Below are 16,548 nucleotides of genomic sequence, written 5' to 3'. Positions count from 1 at the left end.
ATTTAGAATAATTTATTGTACACACCTGCGATCTCGCTTAAAAATAAAACTTTTCTTATATTAGTTACATTATATATACTTATTATTTTAGTAACTTGTCTGAATGCGAAATGACTACAAATGACTATTACTTCTTCAAGTTCATGATATTTGAAATAGTAATTTAAATGCTTATACTTTTCTAAAATATTAAATGAATAATTTTTTTTTTTTATAAATCAACTTTAAAAGTTTATATTAAAATCCTCAATTATGTGTGAATTCCCTAGCAGTTGAAAGGGCTTAACACAAATCCTATCATTCATTGCTTATTTTCTAAAAGTCCCTTATTATCCACATTATAGTGAGCCTATTCAACATCTGTAGTTTTAAATATATTATTTCTTTCTTTCTTCATTTTATCCAACTCAATTGATTGTACTTCACTATCACAAATAAATTTTAAAAATCAACTTACTTTACTAGATAGACTTCTCCCTTCTTATTATTTATTGAATACTCTACTCTCTACTTTGTCATATAATCTTGTTAATGAAGATCTCACATTTATTAACGAGATTAGATTCAACTGGGTCTTTTATTTTTATTATTTATCTTAAAATAATATTATAAATATCTAATAAACTTAAAACTATGTTTTTTAAGTCTCGGACTGTATTGTTATAAACTTATAAAATAAAAAGAGTATAGTCATACAATATTTATAGATATTAATCTTTGATTATTCTAAATAATAGGCACATGCATAATTATTATCTACCTATCTTAAAGAGAAAAAAGGGTTCTGTGGGTGGTGGTTTGTATTAAAATACAAAAATATGTGTCAGTGAGCAACAAATTGCTAATACCTATTATATGGCAATACCATACATAAACTTTTTTTTATAAATATAATCATAGCTCGAAGAAAAATTAATAAATTTTTATTTGAAAAATGATGTATTTACACTTCTCAATATAGTTAACATTTTGATTTACCTCAATTTTTGATTAATCATACTAAAATTGGAGGTACCTAATTAATAAATTATAATAATTTTTATATCAACAAATAATTTTAAACAATATATATATATAACTTACAAAATAATTAAAATTAATTATGTTTTTCAAAAATTCAATTAACAAAAATATAAATATCTATTTAAAGTTTTAACACTTATTCATCTTTTGTCAGATGATCAGGACACAATGACTCGTTATTGGGACTTTGTACTTCTTCACTGGAAGAGCTCTGGTTGATTTCCCAGTTATCTATAATAATAAAAATCATAATATTAGTATACAAAAAATAAAAATAAATCAGAATTTATTTAAGTAATATTAATATTTTATTAGGATATAACTAAAAATATTTTATTACATTTTCATTGAAATTATTTATGAACAATAACGTAAAAATAAGAAATCAACAGATATATATATAAGACATATATAAGATTAAAAGATTTTTTAAATGTGATTGATACTTCAACAGTGATGATTTTTTAATACTGTGTTGAATATAGCTCGTAGAAATTTAACAATGTAATTATTGGGTAAAGTAAAATCAATTACCTATATTATAGGCGTTGTCTACAAAAACTGAATTGATTAAATCTTCAAGATCGTCCGATATATCTGACATATCTAAAAACCTTATAATCAAACAAAAATATTAATGTTTAATAAAGTTATAGTTTGAAATGTAGTTTTGTAAATATAATTCACCTGTTTGACAAATTTGTATTTGTCGTTTCTTGAACTACGGGTTGTTCATCTTTCTGTAGACATAATAATAATGTTCTAATAAAAATCAATAACTATTTCTACATTATTTACGTTTTGTATGGAGTTATGTAATCCACGAACTGTAGTGGTTTGGTGAGGCAAATCATCATATCTATTTTCAGACATTCTTAGGTTTATTGGATCTGACGAACTTGCCAATTCATTAGAAGATTCTGAAAGTTGAAACATTAAATAATTCTTGTAAAGCATATATTATAAAATTATCGAGTGTTTAAAGGTGAGATTTGATTTAGTAGCTATAGTGCTAGATTTTATTTAGTCTGACATTCATATTAAGGTTTATTAAATACATTTGTATATCTTGTATTTTTACATTTTTTAATACTATTAAAGATAAAGTAAATATACAATAGTATATATTGTATCTAAATATTTTTAATTATTATAGATAAATACATTTTTTTTTTTAATGAAACAAAAATAATTTATAATTTATTCAATTTTTTTATTGTTTAAAATCATACTATCTTATAACTTATACTTGTCGTGTGGGTGACAGAACAATTTATTCATACTACACTTGTTATACTTTTTTAGTTTCTTAATAAGAAAATTACAGACAACTGGCATGCTTCAAACCTATTTTAAACCACTACCTGCATAGATTCTTGCATATTGAGTATAGATAATATATCTAGTATTCTAGTATCTATTCAAAAATTTTTATGTTGAATATATATTGTATCTAGAGGTAAAAATGGTTATTTGTTCAAATAATTAATATCTAAGTACTTTTTTTTTAAGTAGAAGCCCATACTTGTATTTAGTAGTATTCAAAACAAATTGAACAATTGATTCTATGACCATTGGAAAGTTATCAAAACATCAGACTAAATAAACATACACATGATACCGCAGAGCTAAGCCAGTAAACAATATGTTATACATAAAAATTTGATTAAAAAGTTTAAATATCCAAAAAATATTAATTCAATTAATTAGAGTCAATTACTTTTTTTAAATATCTAATTTTTATAATATTATTTTTTTAAGTTGATGGTAAATGATTAATCAAATTAGTAATTACTAGTTCTTAAATGAAACAATTAATATTTTTGAACATTAGAGAACTTGAGTATTAAAATATTAATAATAGCTTGAGATTAGCCTACCTGGTTGAGAATTACGCATAGCATTTTCCAATTTTTTCAAGCGAAATCTAATAGTTAAAATAATAAATAATTTAAGCATTAATTAAAAAAATAAATTATTATTCAATACTGGGTTAGTAAACGATCAATTATTTGTAAAAATTTAGAATTACTTTGCTTCAGTTATTTCATATTGAATTTTATTAACCATTTGTGAATTTTCAGAAGTTCCTAATAAACAATGAAAATTATAGCATCAAAATGTACATTGATAAAAAAAAAAAAAACTATTAAATGTGTAAAATATTGTAAATTAATTAGAACCCACTTAATTTGTTAGGTGAATTCAATTGATTTTCTCCCACTTTTCTTAAACAATTTTCCAAACGAAAATCTAAAATATAATAATTTCGTAAAATTTTAATTAAAAAACAAAAATTTAATTGAGAGATGATAATTAACAAACCTGATGGACTTGTATGTTCGATATCGTCTAGAGCGATGTTGTTGATATTATTCATATGAATAGGACTGGGCCTATCTGGGTTCTAAAAAAATAAAATAAAAAAAATTGAAATAATAAGAATAATAGATTTTATGTACAGGGTATTGTATAAGCAACAAATAATTTACATCTGATTCTTCAAAAAGGCGACTAAGTCTCTCAAACATGGATTGCGCAGTTTCGCCTTGAAAACGATTTTGGAATTCATTATCATATAAAGTTTGTATTGATAACGGAGGATGAACCATATTAGAAGCAGTTTCACACGATGCTCCTTGAACTTCTTGTTCTTTGATTGGACTCCTGAGATGTCTACATAAAATATTTAATTGTTAGTCAATAGTTATTACATGTGCTTAAATTATTTGATTTATAATTTTACAGCAAATCTTAGAATTAGGAAAACAAAACGTATTTTAAAATAGACTATTTTTGGTGGCGTATATATAGTGTTCAATCTCCTTCAACATTGTATTTTATAGAAATATATTTTTTTTTTATAAAACCCATCATAGGAAATATCTATGTATGTCATTGCAATTCTTACCCAGTTGCTTCCGCACATTCAAATTCATCCAACAATGATTGTATTTTAATTTTAAGCTTCTTTTTTGGACTCGGAATTTCTCTATTAATAGGTTTAACTTTAGCAGGGATTTTCTATAAAAATATCAAATATTTTTAAATAGCAAAGTAATTCAATTATTTAATAATTTACTTAAATGCTAAAATATTAATAATAAAAGTAGTAAAAAATACCTGTTTCAATTCTTCAAATTGCTGCAAGAGTACAGATCTTTCAAGTTCTAATTTAGACAAATACCATTGTTGCTCTCTACATTTTTGATAGTAAGTAGGTGGTCGAACACTAAATCTGATTAAAAAATAAAGATAATAATGATAATATTATCAAAAAATAAAAATAAAATCATTAAAATTACTAACTTTAAAATTAATGTATCTTGTTGTAAAAATCCTTCATTAATTAATAAATCAAGTCTAAAAAATCTGTTATATCCCCAACATTCTCCAATTTCAAAATCTGATGTGAATTCTCTGAGTACATTTTTAGATTTATCATTGATTTGTTCATTTAGTTGATTAACCATTTCAATACGATAATCATACCTAGAAAAAATTAATATTCATTACAGAAATAGTTTACTTCTAAAATGTATTCAAATTTATGTTCTTAGACTTAACAATGAAAAATAAAAATTAATAACTAACCTAGATACTCCAGCTGGCCCAGATGTTAACTCTAAAAACACTGATAAATATCTATCTCTTACAATGCCATTGCCATTAGGGTATACTTTAAGTCTCCAACTGACACCGTTGCAACCAATTGGAAGTGAATAGATGGGTTCAGACTGAATCATTTTATCAGAAAATGATTTAATTATTAAATTACCTCCTTCAAACTTTGGTATAACTTCGCTAATAATTATAAAAAAATAAATAAATAAATAAATGTATTTTATTGAAAACAAAATAACTTACCTATGAAAATCTGGATACACAGACATAAGGACTGGAGATTGTTTATTTTGCATTGCAGAAATAGTTCTTTTAAATCTTGGAGCGTTATTAATTAACTGTGACATTGGCATACGAGATACTTCTAGATCACAATCATGTAAAAATTCCTCTATTTGTTCGGATTCATTAACTAAATGATTTTTTTGAGATAATAAAGTAGTAAGTTTGTTATTGAGATCTTTTTCTAAATCAATCATCATGCACTCTACAGCTGTGCGTATTTCCCGAACTTTTTGCTCTTTGGCTTGTTGTACTAGTTTAATATTTTTATCCTAAAAAATAGAGTCATTTAATTAATGAAAAGTTTTGTTTCATAATCACATTATTAATTAATTATATTTGTGATAGACAATATACTACATTTATATTAACATCATTAATATTAAGTAAGACATAAAATATTATTGAGCTATAGATTTTCTGGATAAAATAGAAGAATTTCATGGAGTAAATATCTAAACTTTAAATCAGTAGGAAAATTTACATAATAATTTTTGTGTAGACAACTTTACACACATAAATCCTACATTTGATTTAATTAAGTAACTTAAAAAAATAAATATTATACAATATAATATGTTCAAAAAATAATACTTGAAGTATATTTTTAAAGTTAATTTTTTTTAAAATAATTAGCATAGAAATCTAATTAGGGAACTTAATTAATAAAAAACCAGATACACCATACAACCCTATTAAGCATTAAAAAAATATATATAGTTTTTAAACTGTATTTACTAGTTAAATTAAAATACATACAAGTTCCTTAATGTCTTTCTTAATCATTTCTTCTTTTGTTTTAAGGTTGTCACAACTCTCACCTAGTTGTGCTATTGTTTCATTATAAATGTCTTCAACAGGTCGGAATGAATGACCATTATGGGCTGAATTGTCAAATAGAGCACATCGATGACAAATGGTTGAATTGCATGAAATGCAAAATACAGACAATTGTTCATTATGAGTTTCACACCTAACATAAAATTTAATTAAAAATTTTAAATAATTTTTTATAGGTAGTAGTAACTTTTTTTTTAATTACCTTTGTTCTTGGCTTTGCCTTAAACTTCCTACATTGACAGTACTGTTCAAACAGTCAAGTTGTTCGGATAAATCTTCAACCCATCTACAGTTGACAATTTCATGTAAATGTAATGTAGCTCTACAATGTGGACATTGAGATCGTTGTTCAGTAAGCCATCGACGCATACAAGAGTAACAACATAATTTTGAACAATGTGGACACAAATGTGCATCTTGTATTTTCTCCATACAAATAAAACATTTGAATGTTTCTAGTAGAGTCTTGAAATTAAAAATTATTTTTATGGTTAGATAATTAATGATGTAAAGTAATATTTAAATCATTTAAGCATTGTTTTATTACACATCAATTATGATGTGTACAAAGGAATAGATTCTAATTCTATAGAGAATCCACAATCAGTATTATTCCCTTATAAGTTATAATAGATTTAATTATTTAAATAAATATCAAAATTGTATATACACTGAACAATTGTTAACTTAATGAACAGTTTTACAGCCTTGTTAATTGAATAACTTGACAGTAAATTAATTAGATTTTTTATTTTCACCTTTGGTGATATTCTCAATTCTAAATTAATAATCATATATTTAGTGCTAAAATAAACACAAAAATAAATAATTATACTTAAATAGATATAAAAAAAAAATAGTCAAATTAAATTATTTTTTATAAGTCAACTTAGAAATTGAATACCTACAAGGTGGTCTTTATTAATTACTTCAGCTATTAAAAATACCTATTAGTAGGTCATAACCTGTTGTGAGATATATAGGTACATTGGACTATTGACCCACAAACAAAATAAAGAATAAAATGTATATTAAAAATGACTCTTTTTGGGTAAATATAGTTGAGTGAAATAATATGGTAAATTAATATACCTGCAAATATTCCGGATTGGGTGCCACGGCCATTTCAGTTTTTGAAATTTTATTCAATAGGTATTGTAGATATTCTATCGATAATTTAGTTGAACCTACAACGTTTCTTTACTACCACTGAGTGCCAGACAGAGAGACGGAACAATCATAACAATATCATAATAATTGTTATATTAAATTAATTATTAATAAACGATATCATTAGTGTCGTTAATTATGGCGTTTCGCCCGGGCCCCGGACGCTTTCGACTTACGAATCGTATTTTTATTTTTAAATTAGAGAATACCGGTTAACCGCGTAGGAATGACCGACACGTAACTATCGGAACATTCTGAACGGGGGAATGCCATCCGAAACCTGAATATTGTACATTTATACGCTTTGTTAGTTTGTTATTATATACCTATCTGGCTATCTGCGTATCCACGACGGATACGAGTAAATACGATCAGTTGTACGACGGCCGACGAGACAATAATCAATCGTCGTCATATGACTGATAAAAATAAGTAATCCCTGGTATCACAATTCACAGACCCAGTTGCCTGCGTCGGGGGTTCTCAAAATATGTCCAATGCGTATTTCAAGTAGACCAAACGATCGGTACACGATACATATAGACATAGTGTAGACCTACATAAATTACCATTGACCTATTAACAAGTTAATAAGTTTATAAATCAATATAAATTACTAACAAGTTATTGGCTAGGTATATGATATAATATAATGAACTATTTTAAAAGTCTATCGACTATGATTAAGACTTGTGGTGACCCACTAGAGTTTAAATATGTAATAGTCTTTTAGTCTTGTACGTAGCAAAAGATACTTTTTAAAAGTATAGGCACAATCGATACAGATATAGATATCGTTTATTTTGAAAGTATTTGAATAAAAGTTAGACGTCATATGTATCTACTTAGGAATATAGTATTATAGGTACTTGCAAATGCATTCAAGTATATCAACTAATTTTTGTAATATTTTATAAGTAATATAATATAGATAATAATGAAAAAAACATAATTATGATTTATGAGTAATTTATTTGAATTCATTACAAGGATTAAGGTATTAATACTTAATAGAGGGTTACTTATTTTTTTTATTCCTTAAGCTAAAAATAAAGTTGTTTTTAAATTAATACATGCCTATGCGCCTATGTATAATCTAGACAGATTTAATTCCCTCCACCACTTCGAAGAGTGAATACTGAATGCCCCAGGACGCAACTTGTGATGTACACTTAAAAAATTTCATACATACCATTATGTTTTTGTGTACAGTCTTCTTGCACAAATGGGACACACAAAATGTACTAAAATATAATTACAGAACAAGAAAGCAGACTATCAACCATATTGTTTGGCCGTTTAGGTCTCAGGCTCTATAGAATTGGCTGCCTCACAACCCCAGCCCAGTTTTGATACTAAACATGTCAATTAGTTATTAGTTAACTTCAGTGGCAGACTAATAAAAACATTATGCCCGGGAGGCGGGATTGCGGGAATAGTACCTATTTGACCGGTTCTCGAATTTCTTTCGCCCTGGACATATCAAGTGATTTTTTAGAGTGTAAATGCATACTTACTTATTTTGAAATTTAATAGAACGTGTTTCTTCGAAATTATTTATTCAAATAATATATATTTTTTACTTAATATTAATAACGAAAAAATACAAAATATAATATTAAATTAGAAAAAAATATATATAGTATTTTATCTGATAAAGCACTTATATTTTTAATAATGCCAATAATGACTACATGCTACATCATCAATATTATTCAATCAGCTTATTTTTCTCTACAGTCATTAGCAGGAATAATTCTAATTATTATTTGTATTATATGAACAACAGAACAACTGCCGTTACCCATTACCTATACAGTTCGAGCCCACTGGGAAAAGTTTCGATTTAACATTGGTTAGCCTAATAATATTCAACTACTTTCAAATCAATTGTATATATTTTATTTTAATTTATCCTATGTTATTTCATTTTTATTTCTGTATAATATTTAGTATACTAAATAGGTATATTATTGCGTATATGTAACCACATATACCATACAGCATACGCTAATTATAATAACAGATTTATGCACAGTAAGTATATCTGTATATACGTGAAATGATGGGAATTATATGTGACCATGAAAACCAATAATTATAATTTATAATAGTGACACTCACTGACACTTAACTTAAGGTAATTAAGTTGAAATAAAATAAAATAATTATTTGAGCTTTCTTTTGAGCCATGCGAGACTGCGCCGATTTCTAGGAAGTGTCGAAGTGAAGGGGTTTATAATCTATTCATGAGCAGATTATGGTGATTTTCCAGTGTAGAAAAAAATATAGTGCAGCTTTTTCCTCTATATTGATTTAATGCTAAAGTTTTTGTAAAGAATCCAGTTAAAGACATTTAAGGTAAAAGTTAATCGTTTTGTGATTTTGAATACTTGAATTTTATTTAAATCCCGTACCTACCTTTGTTCTTATCGGATTTAAGAAAAGTAAAAAATAATTGGTCAGAATATAACATTTTTGAAAATATTGTTTCTGAATAATTATATTCATCCAAAACTATATTTTAATTTTAAAATATTATGTTTTTTCGAAAACATATTTCCGTCTGAGAACTAAACCATTCAAAAATAATAAATATTATTATTTTAGAATCATATATTTATTTGAAACGTAGTGGTTGGAATAGTAAGTAATAACTCGGAAATATATTTATTCGGAACCGTAGCCAGTAAATATTTAAACATAAATCAAGAGAAGTAATAGGTAAATTATTTCATATTAATTTTGGGTAAAAACTATTTCTTAAAGTGAAATATGTTGTATGACTATAAATTATACATTATGCACAGGGAAAGGGCTATATTATATAATAATAATTATAACAATTAACAATCATAACAGTTTATAATAATTTAAAACATATTATAATGTATTAAACTAATAAATAAAAACCAATATTTTTATAAAATAATAATAATAATATAATATATTATATAGGTACACTTTGATATACGTACCTATAATCAAGCGTTATCTCATAATTTTTCTTTTTATTAAGAACATATTAATAAATGCTTTATATAATATACTGTAATCACGCATAAAAGTCGATCATGTTCATTATTTTGCATTTGATTTTCTAAGTGTTTATAAATTATATTAATAACAAACTAATGATTGTATATAATGATACAAGTTGATACCAATTAAATGGGTGTGATTTATTCAGTGACAGTTCTATATCTAATTATATGGCGCTTCTTTGTATTTTATCATATGCGTTGATCAATAGGTATACCTATATAATTAGCCTACATTCGATAGTTGCAATATTTTTGCTTATTGCTCAATTGCATTTTCTCCGTATATTATTTATATCTATACTATTATAAAAATTGTTTTTTGGTTAGTTACACTTTGCAGACATAACAGGCTAAAAAATATATTATAAAATAATTCATTTCTGCTGTTTTTCATAATTTATGTATTTTTATTAATTTATTGTCATGCCTAACATGGTATTATATAGGTAGGTACGATAAACTCATTGCTAAAGCAGAGTTCACACATGCATATTTTGTTTCTTTATTAGTATTTACACATTGATTGGTTTTATAAGTTGAATATAATAAAGTTACATACTAAATAATTTTTTTAATAGTACCATTGAGAAAATATTGTTCAAATAAATTGATAATATCTGGACCCATGAAAAGTCAACTTTTATGATTAGTATATGACTAAACTATTATAGTCTAATACGCATGTAAGTTATAAGTTATAAATCACGAGTTTTCACCTAATATAATCGACTAAATATTGGCAAAGGTGACTGATGTAAACCAAGATATCGGGTATAGTTGGCAATGTTGGTGATATATTATTGGCATATTAATATTTATTATATATTATATTTAAATTTCGATATAGACACGAATTTTATGACTGATATCTGATTGATTTTACAGGTAAAAATATGTGATAAATATTTATGACAATTTTTTTTATCAATACCAGTGTATCTATCATTCGGTCCATTTTCCCAGTTTTCTCTGAAGTCTGAATACGTGTATGTTTGAGTTAATTTTAAAAATAAAAATAAAAAATTACAAGGCGTTTTAAACGGGCTACTAAACGTACACCAAAATTGCTGTATGTCAATTTCGATTAGAACATTGGTCTTCAACCGGTGGATCGCGACCCATTTTTGGTTGCGTAAGCTTTAAAATTGGGTCCCAACAAGTCTTATTTTTAAAATAAAAATTAAATTTATAAAATTGTATAAGGTAAAAAAATATTTTTTTAATTATTTAACTTAGAAAATTAATAAATGAAAAGACAGTTTAAAAAATGTTGTATTGTATTCAGTTTTAATAGTACTACTGCAAAGCATTAAGCAATTTTAGCTTTTTTTACAAAGCTTACGTGGGTCGTAAAAAATTTAGGCTTAAAAAGTGGGCCGCGAGTCCAAAAAGGTTGAAGACCACTGGATTAGAACACTAATTTACTGTGAATTATATAGATAATTAGATACAGAATAAAATACGAAAGTACCGCACGGAATTATAATAAACTAGCTGAATCTGCACAGCGTTGGCTATGACAAAATAAATTATGCAAATGGATTTATCCCGTCTAAAACTGTTAATTTCCCAGATAAATTATTATAACACTTATAGATTAATACATGTATATTTGAATATATAGTTCTTAATGTTCTGTATTTTTTCTTAGTCATTTTATTGGCGTAGTAATAAATAATATAGAAAAAATAACTATCAACTTCCAGAAATGTTAGTTGGCGCAGCTGTTTTGGTATCAAGTCATAAAAAAAGTTGAAGGGATCGCTTTTTACACAGTTTCAAAAATAAGGGGAACCGTTACTTTTGTTTTCGCTGTTTACATTTGTCATCCTTATTTGTATCGAGAAATTGAAAAAAAAAAGTATTATTTTTTAAATGTCACGTCATATTATATGACTAAAACATTTCGTTTTTTTTATAGAATAAATTGTTGGATGACACGTGATACTATAACAATTGGGTCACGTTTATATATATAAGTACTATGTCATAGGTGTAGGTTAGGAATGGTAGGATAACGGATCAATGAAGTTGTTCGTTTGGTTGAGAATTTTATATATAGACAATTGACATGCGACCATTACGACCGACATACACGCTGTTTGACTATTTTAAATCCGAATTCCGTAATTATATTATTATAGGTTATAAGGGTTATGACTCGTGAAATGTCTAGCTGTCATGACTCACGACAATACGACTAACGTATTATTATTTTATAACAAATGCTGAGTTTAAAAAAATGACTATTATAATGCAGGTTTATACGAATATAATAATAATACAAAATAATTGTGATTTAAGCCGGATGGATGCTAAATTTTCATTTAGAGGACGCAACATACTTATTGAATTTCTCGATTTTACAAGCGCGTAACAGCAAATATTTGCAACAGATCAAACTTGTTCAAGCTTAGTTTTGTTAATTTTAATAATAAAATAAATTTTGCTACGTTTAATGTCAAATGTATAATTAGTGTCTGGCGTGCCTGTGTTCTGTTGGAAGTTTTTTTCCGATATTAAATTTTAAAGCGAGATATAAGTACTTTAAATTTTTAAATAATTTATTGTAATATATTTTACCTGCAGCTTATAACTGGGCAGAAATAATGTGTAATGATTATTATATTTATATATAGATTAATTCAACTTGTAAATGATTTAAATGTTGGTATGTTTTCCTGTGTTTCACTAAATGATTTTAATTATTACCTAAATAATCTTTTGGCTGTATAAATATTATGTATTATATTGTTACTGTTATATTATTTATTATTATTTAATACTATTATGTAAATATCACATTAAGTTAATTTTTCATTGTTATATATTTTTTATTTTTGTATTTTTAATGTTTTTGTGAATTATTTCAATCATTATCGTCATAACATCGCAATAATACTTAAACCTGTAAATTTATCTATTATACTTTAAAATTAATCTTATCTGTAATGTAATAACAAATATTTTGTAAATCCTAGACGCGTGTCTATAATAATTGTAATTGGGTTCGCCCGTTTAAATAAATAAATAAATAAATTTATCATTTCTTTTTTTACCTAAGTTATCAATTCGTGTGGATTAGAAATAACAATCTAGATCAGTTAATGATTATTGATTGATGTCATATTAATATGACATCGGACATGTGATAAATAGCGATTTTACCTTTTTTATGAAGTTATGAGTTATGCTTATGATGATACCTACGGGCAATACAATTTATTGAAGTCCGTGTATAGCAGCGGCATCTATTGGACGGACGACGTTTGTACTATATGCATTTCGTATAGTCGTATTCCACTAGAGCCCTCTGAAAGTATTCAACACACAAAATACATTATTTTTATTTTTTTAATAATTCAAAAAGGTAAAATGAAGGTACAAACTGTACAGTCGTACAGAGTAGACGTTACTAATAATCTTTTGGTTTATATAGAAGGAATCTAAAAAGCAAAAAAAAATTATCGATATACCTATATGATTCAGTCAGGTAATACTTAGTCAGCACATAATATTTTTATATTGCACTGATAAACCCGGAAATCGTATTTTGAAATGAGTCCATCCCTCCTACCAGATTATTTTAGTTACATCGACCACGTAGACTGAATATTTTTGATTCGATTTCAAAATGTAGTGCACCATCATCATTCATGATGCAGGTACATATATTGTATTATAATTAGTTGGTACCCATAAAACAGATACAATTATACAATATATTGTATATTATGTATATTATTGTGTATGTATTCATTTATATTTTACGCGTGCGAATTGGAGGAATTAATAAGAGTGCACTCGGAGTAAGAACAATTTATTGTACTATATAACCGCCGCGAACAAATCGTTGCAAAAAATATTATTTCGATCGTGCGGTGGCACGTAGCACGCCGTAGAAGCAAATGGTATTTTTGCGATATGTTATAATGATATATCACAGGCACATGTAATAACGATTTGACGTTATGTATGGAGGTATGGCGACGTGTACTTGTTTAGTATATACGTGTCCCGGAGGCAACAAAAGCGAACGGTTATTTAAAATAATAACAAGATAATAACATATTTCGAATCGCGCAGAAGACTTTATGAAATGTGAAATCTGTATAGTGTACATTTAGGTATAAATATTTATACATAATTATGTACTACGTATGTACAAGTGTATCGTGCAAGAATGAAAATACATTTTGTCGAATTGTGAGATTATAATATGTATATTATATATACTCGTATTACATATTATATTGTTTTTCGTTCAGTGTATGCGTTCTAAACGACCCGCAGACGAATAAATTATTATTATAATAATATTTTAGCGTACTATAATAATAATAATTAATTAATAATAATCACGTAGAGCAAATAAACGAAAGCAGGCCTGCAGTATCAATATAATATTTTACAAAAAAAAAAAAAAATGTGTTTTATCAAATCAATTAACGGCTTGTTGTATATATTAATATTACTCGTGTTTTAATTATAATTGATTAGCTTAACACAAAATAATTAATAATTAGATTTTATCGAATGACTATTGACTATGCTATAAGTAGGTATTTAAAATATATTAAAAATGATCTGCATTTATTTATAATCTATAATCGTCGAGGTTGAGAAAAACATCTCGTATATAATAGTTACGAATTGTGATCGAACTGTAGTGCATACATTTTAATTTCAGATTTATTTTGTATGTGAGTGTGTCGATTGTGATGCTGCACTGTAGTCATTTGTTACTGAATAGAAATTATAACTTTTTAAGTTTTTAAACATTTTGTTATGTAAAATGAATACTTAATGATCGTTTCTAGCGCTATGTTAAAGAATATCTGACAGTGAAAAGAAGTCTCCTTATTGACAAAGTCCTATATTGTAACTTCAAATTCATCTGACATATTGTGTTGGATTAATTTAACTTTACACCTCGTTTTAAACATGTCTTACACATAGAAACATTAAACAATATATATTACGTATAATAGTAGTTTTTATAAAACTATTAAATACCTACCTTGAAAAAACACATTTGTATTTGAAACATTTTGAAAGGGTAATAAATCTATCTGTCCCAATTTTTGCATAATTATTTCAGCACGACATCGACAACATCACTTGTTTTTCTTATTAAATCAAATATGTATCACATATTAGGAATTTTGCGTCCAATATAAGAAAAACCTAGGTACCGTATAATATCAAAATGCTCTCCAAAATTCAAAATTTACCACCCGGGGCCCAAGCCCCTCTGCAGACCCCTCCTAAATACGTCTATGTATATAAGTACCTATTTGGCTATATAGGCACTTCTACATACATTAAGAATAATTTAATAGTTTAATTCTATGATATAAATATATAATAGGTAAAAGGTACGTATATCGTATATGATGAGCATTTGTGTATATGATAATTAACAATAGCCAATAGGTATAATATATATATATATATTTATATAATTATATATTTTATTGCTATTCTTCGCAATCGAAAATATAATTAAACTGCAGAATAAAGTAACTATGTAGCGAAATATTTAATTTGCATCATTATATTACTGTTCAAACAGAAATAATATAATATATTATAATGATTATTATCGTATATCAATTACGGACTACGGGCATCTAATGAGTAGGTAATAATGTGATTAGACGTAATCTAATTTTTCAGTGAGCCTTTAGATCTGATTTATTATCGTGAAACATAAAAACAATATTTGGATATAGCCAACAATGATAATAATAATAATTAACCGTTGAATAATATTATATAAGTTTTAAGTTGAATAATATGATATATTATGAATAATAGTGCGAGATAAATTAAAATTGTATGATGTACAGATCACGTGAATACCTACGTGATGTTCATTTTGTTTTCCAAATACATATTGAATATGTAGTACTACTAGTAATAATACTTAATAGGTATATTTAAATTAAAATTGTGAAGTTTATATTGTTACTTTTTAATAATTAGGTATGTAATTTAACCATATTTTGAGAGGTAAATAGGTAATAAGTGTTGTGAATTTAATTGGTAATTTTATCATGTTTTTTGTTCAATAATTAAAATTTACTTTTGTACTAATTATTATAATAAAATACACAAAAGCATATAGATAATAGGTAGGTACTATATTTTGTAATACATTTATAGATAATATTATTAATTATCACTAATCACTATTTTTGTTGGAAATTTAAATATCCAGATTAAATAAAAAATCTTGAATTTTATTTGTTTACCTAATGAGTAATGACTATAATAGCTAATGACCAATTTATTTAGTATACTAATACGTTTTCATTTTACAATACATATCATTTTTTTTTTTTTTTTGAGAAAACAGAATCTAGTTTTTCTAAGACTTCTACAATATTGTTTAAGCTATCTAAACGCGCGTTTTACTTAAAAATCTGTACGTTTATATAGAAAAGTTTCAACTAACTTTCTTCCTAATGTTATTTGATTGTATTATATAGAGATTACACAAATATTGATAACGTATATTATATTATACGTATAAATATTAAATAATCAATGAGTAATAAAT

The 16,548-nt window shown here is 25.7% G+C and overlaps 1 protein-coding gene across 3 annotated transcripts; it reads right to left on the bottom strand.

Moving 5' to 3' along the window:
* Positions 1 to 903: 903 nt before the first annotated feature.
* On the bottom strand, positions 904 to 7,344 carry LOC132929971 (E3 ubiquitin-protein ligase TRIM37-like). Of its 3 annotated transcripts, XM_060995628.1 has the most exons (17): positions 6,862 to 7,344; positions 5,972 to 6,234; positions 5,689 to 5,902; positions 4,891 to 5,201; positions 4,618 to 4,827; positions 4,333 to 4,515; positions 4,147 to 4,261; positions 3,935 to 4,047; positions 3,516 to 3,699; positions 3,349 to 3,430; positions 3,211 to 3,276; positions 3,056 to 3,113; positions 2,904 to 2,950; positions 1,822 to 1,943; positions 1,711 to 1,763; positions 1,558 to 1,637; positions 904 to 1,254 (listed from the first exon to the last, which is right to left on the bottom strand). In XM_060995628.1, exons 1-17 carry the CDS (start codon positions 6,892 to 6,894, stop codon positions 1,160 to 1,162), a joined length of 2,229 nt encoding a protein of 742 aa, XP_060851611.1. In that variant the 5' UTR covers positions 6,895 to 7,344; the 3' UTR covers positions 904 to 1,159. The 3 variants fall into 3 exon arrangements, 2 of the variants coding, with proteins under 2 accessions (XP_060851611.1, XP_060851612.1); XM_060995629.1 differs by lacking the exons at positions 2,904 to 2,950; positions 3,056 to 3,113; XR_009662183.1 differs by lacking the exons at positions 904 to 1,254; positions 1,558 to 1,637; positions 2,904 to 2,950 and having other exon boundaries at positions 1,736 to 1,763.
* Between the last annotated feature and the right edge of the window lie 9,204 nt (positions 7,345 to 16,548).

Source organism: Rhopalosiphum padi, chromosome 4, assembly GCF_020882245.1.
Source record: "Rhopalosiphum padi isolate XX-2018 chromosome 4, ASM2088224v1, whole genome shotgun sequence".
Lineage (NCBI taxonomy): Eukaryota > Metazoa > Arthropoda > Insecta > Hemiptera > Aphididae > Rhopalosiphum > Rhopalosiphum padi.
Note: the sequence above shows the minus strand (reverse complement) of the source record. Positions and strands in the feature narration are given on the sequence as shown.

What these genes read in the sequence shown, in the direction of transcription:
- LOC132929971 (XM_060995628.1), bottom strand. Translation starts at nt 6,894, where the DNA reads ATGGCCGTGGCACCCAATCCGGAATATTTGCAG. An exon ending in CCAATCCGGAATATTTGCAG is followed by an intron (nt 6,235 to 6,861) that starts GTATATTAATTT and finishes TTTAATTTCAAG; the next exon opens with ACTCTACTAGAAACATTCAA. An exon ending in AGGCAAAGCCAAGAACAAAG is followed by an intron (nt 5,903 to 5,971) that starts GTAATTAAAAAA and finishes ATTTTATGTTAG; the next exon opens with GTGTGAAACTCATAATGAAC.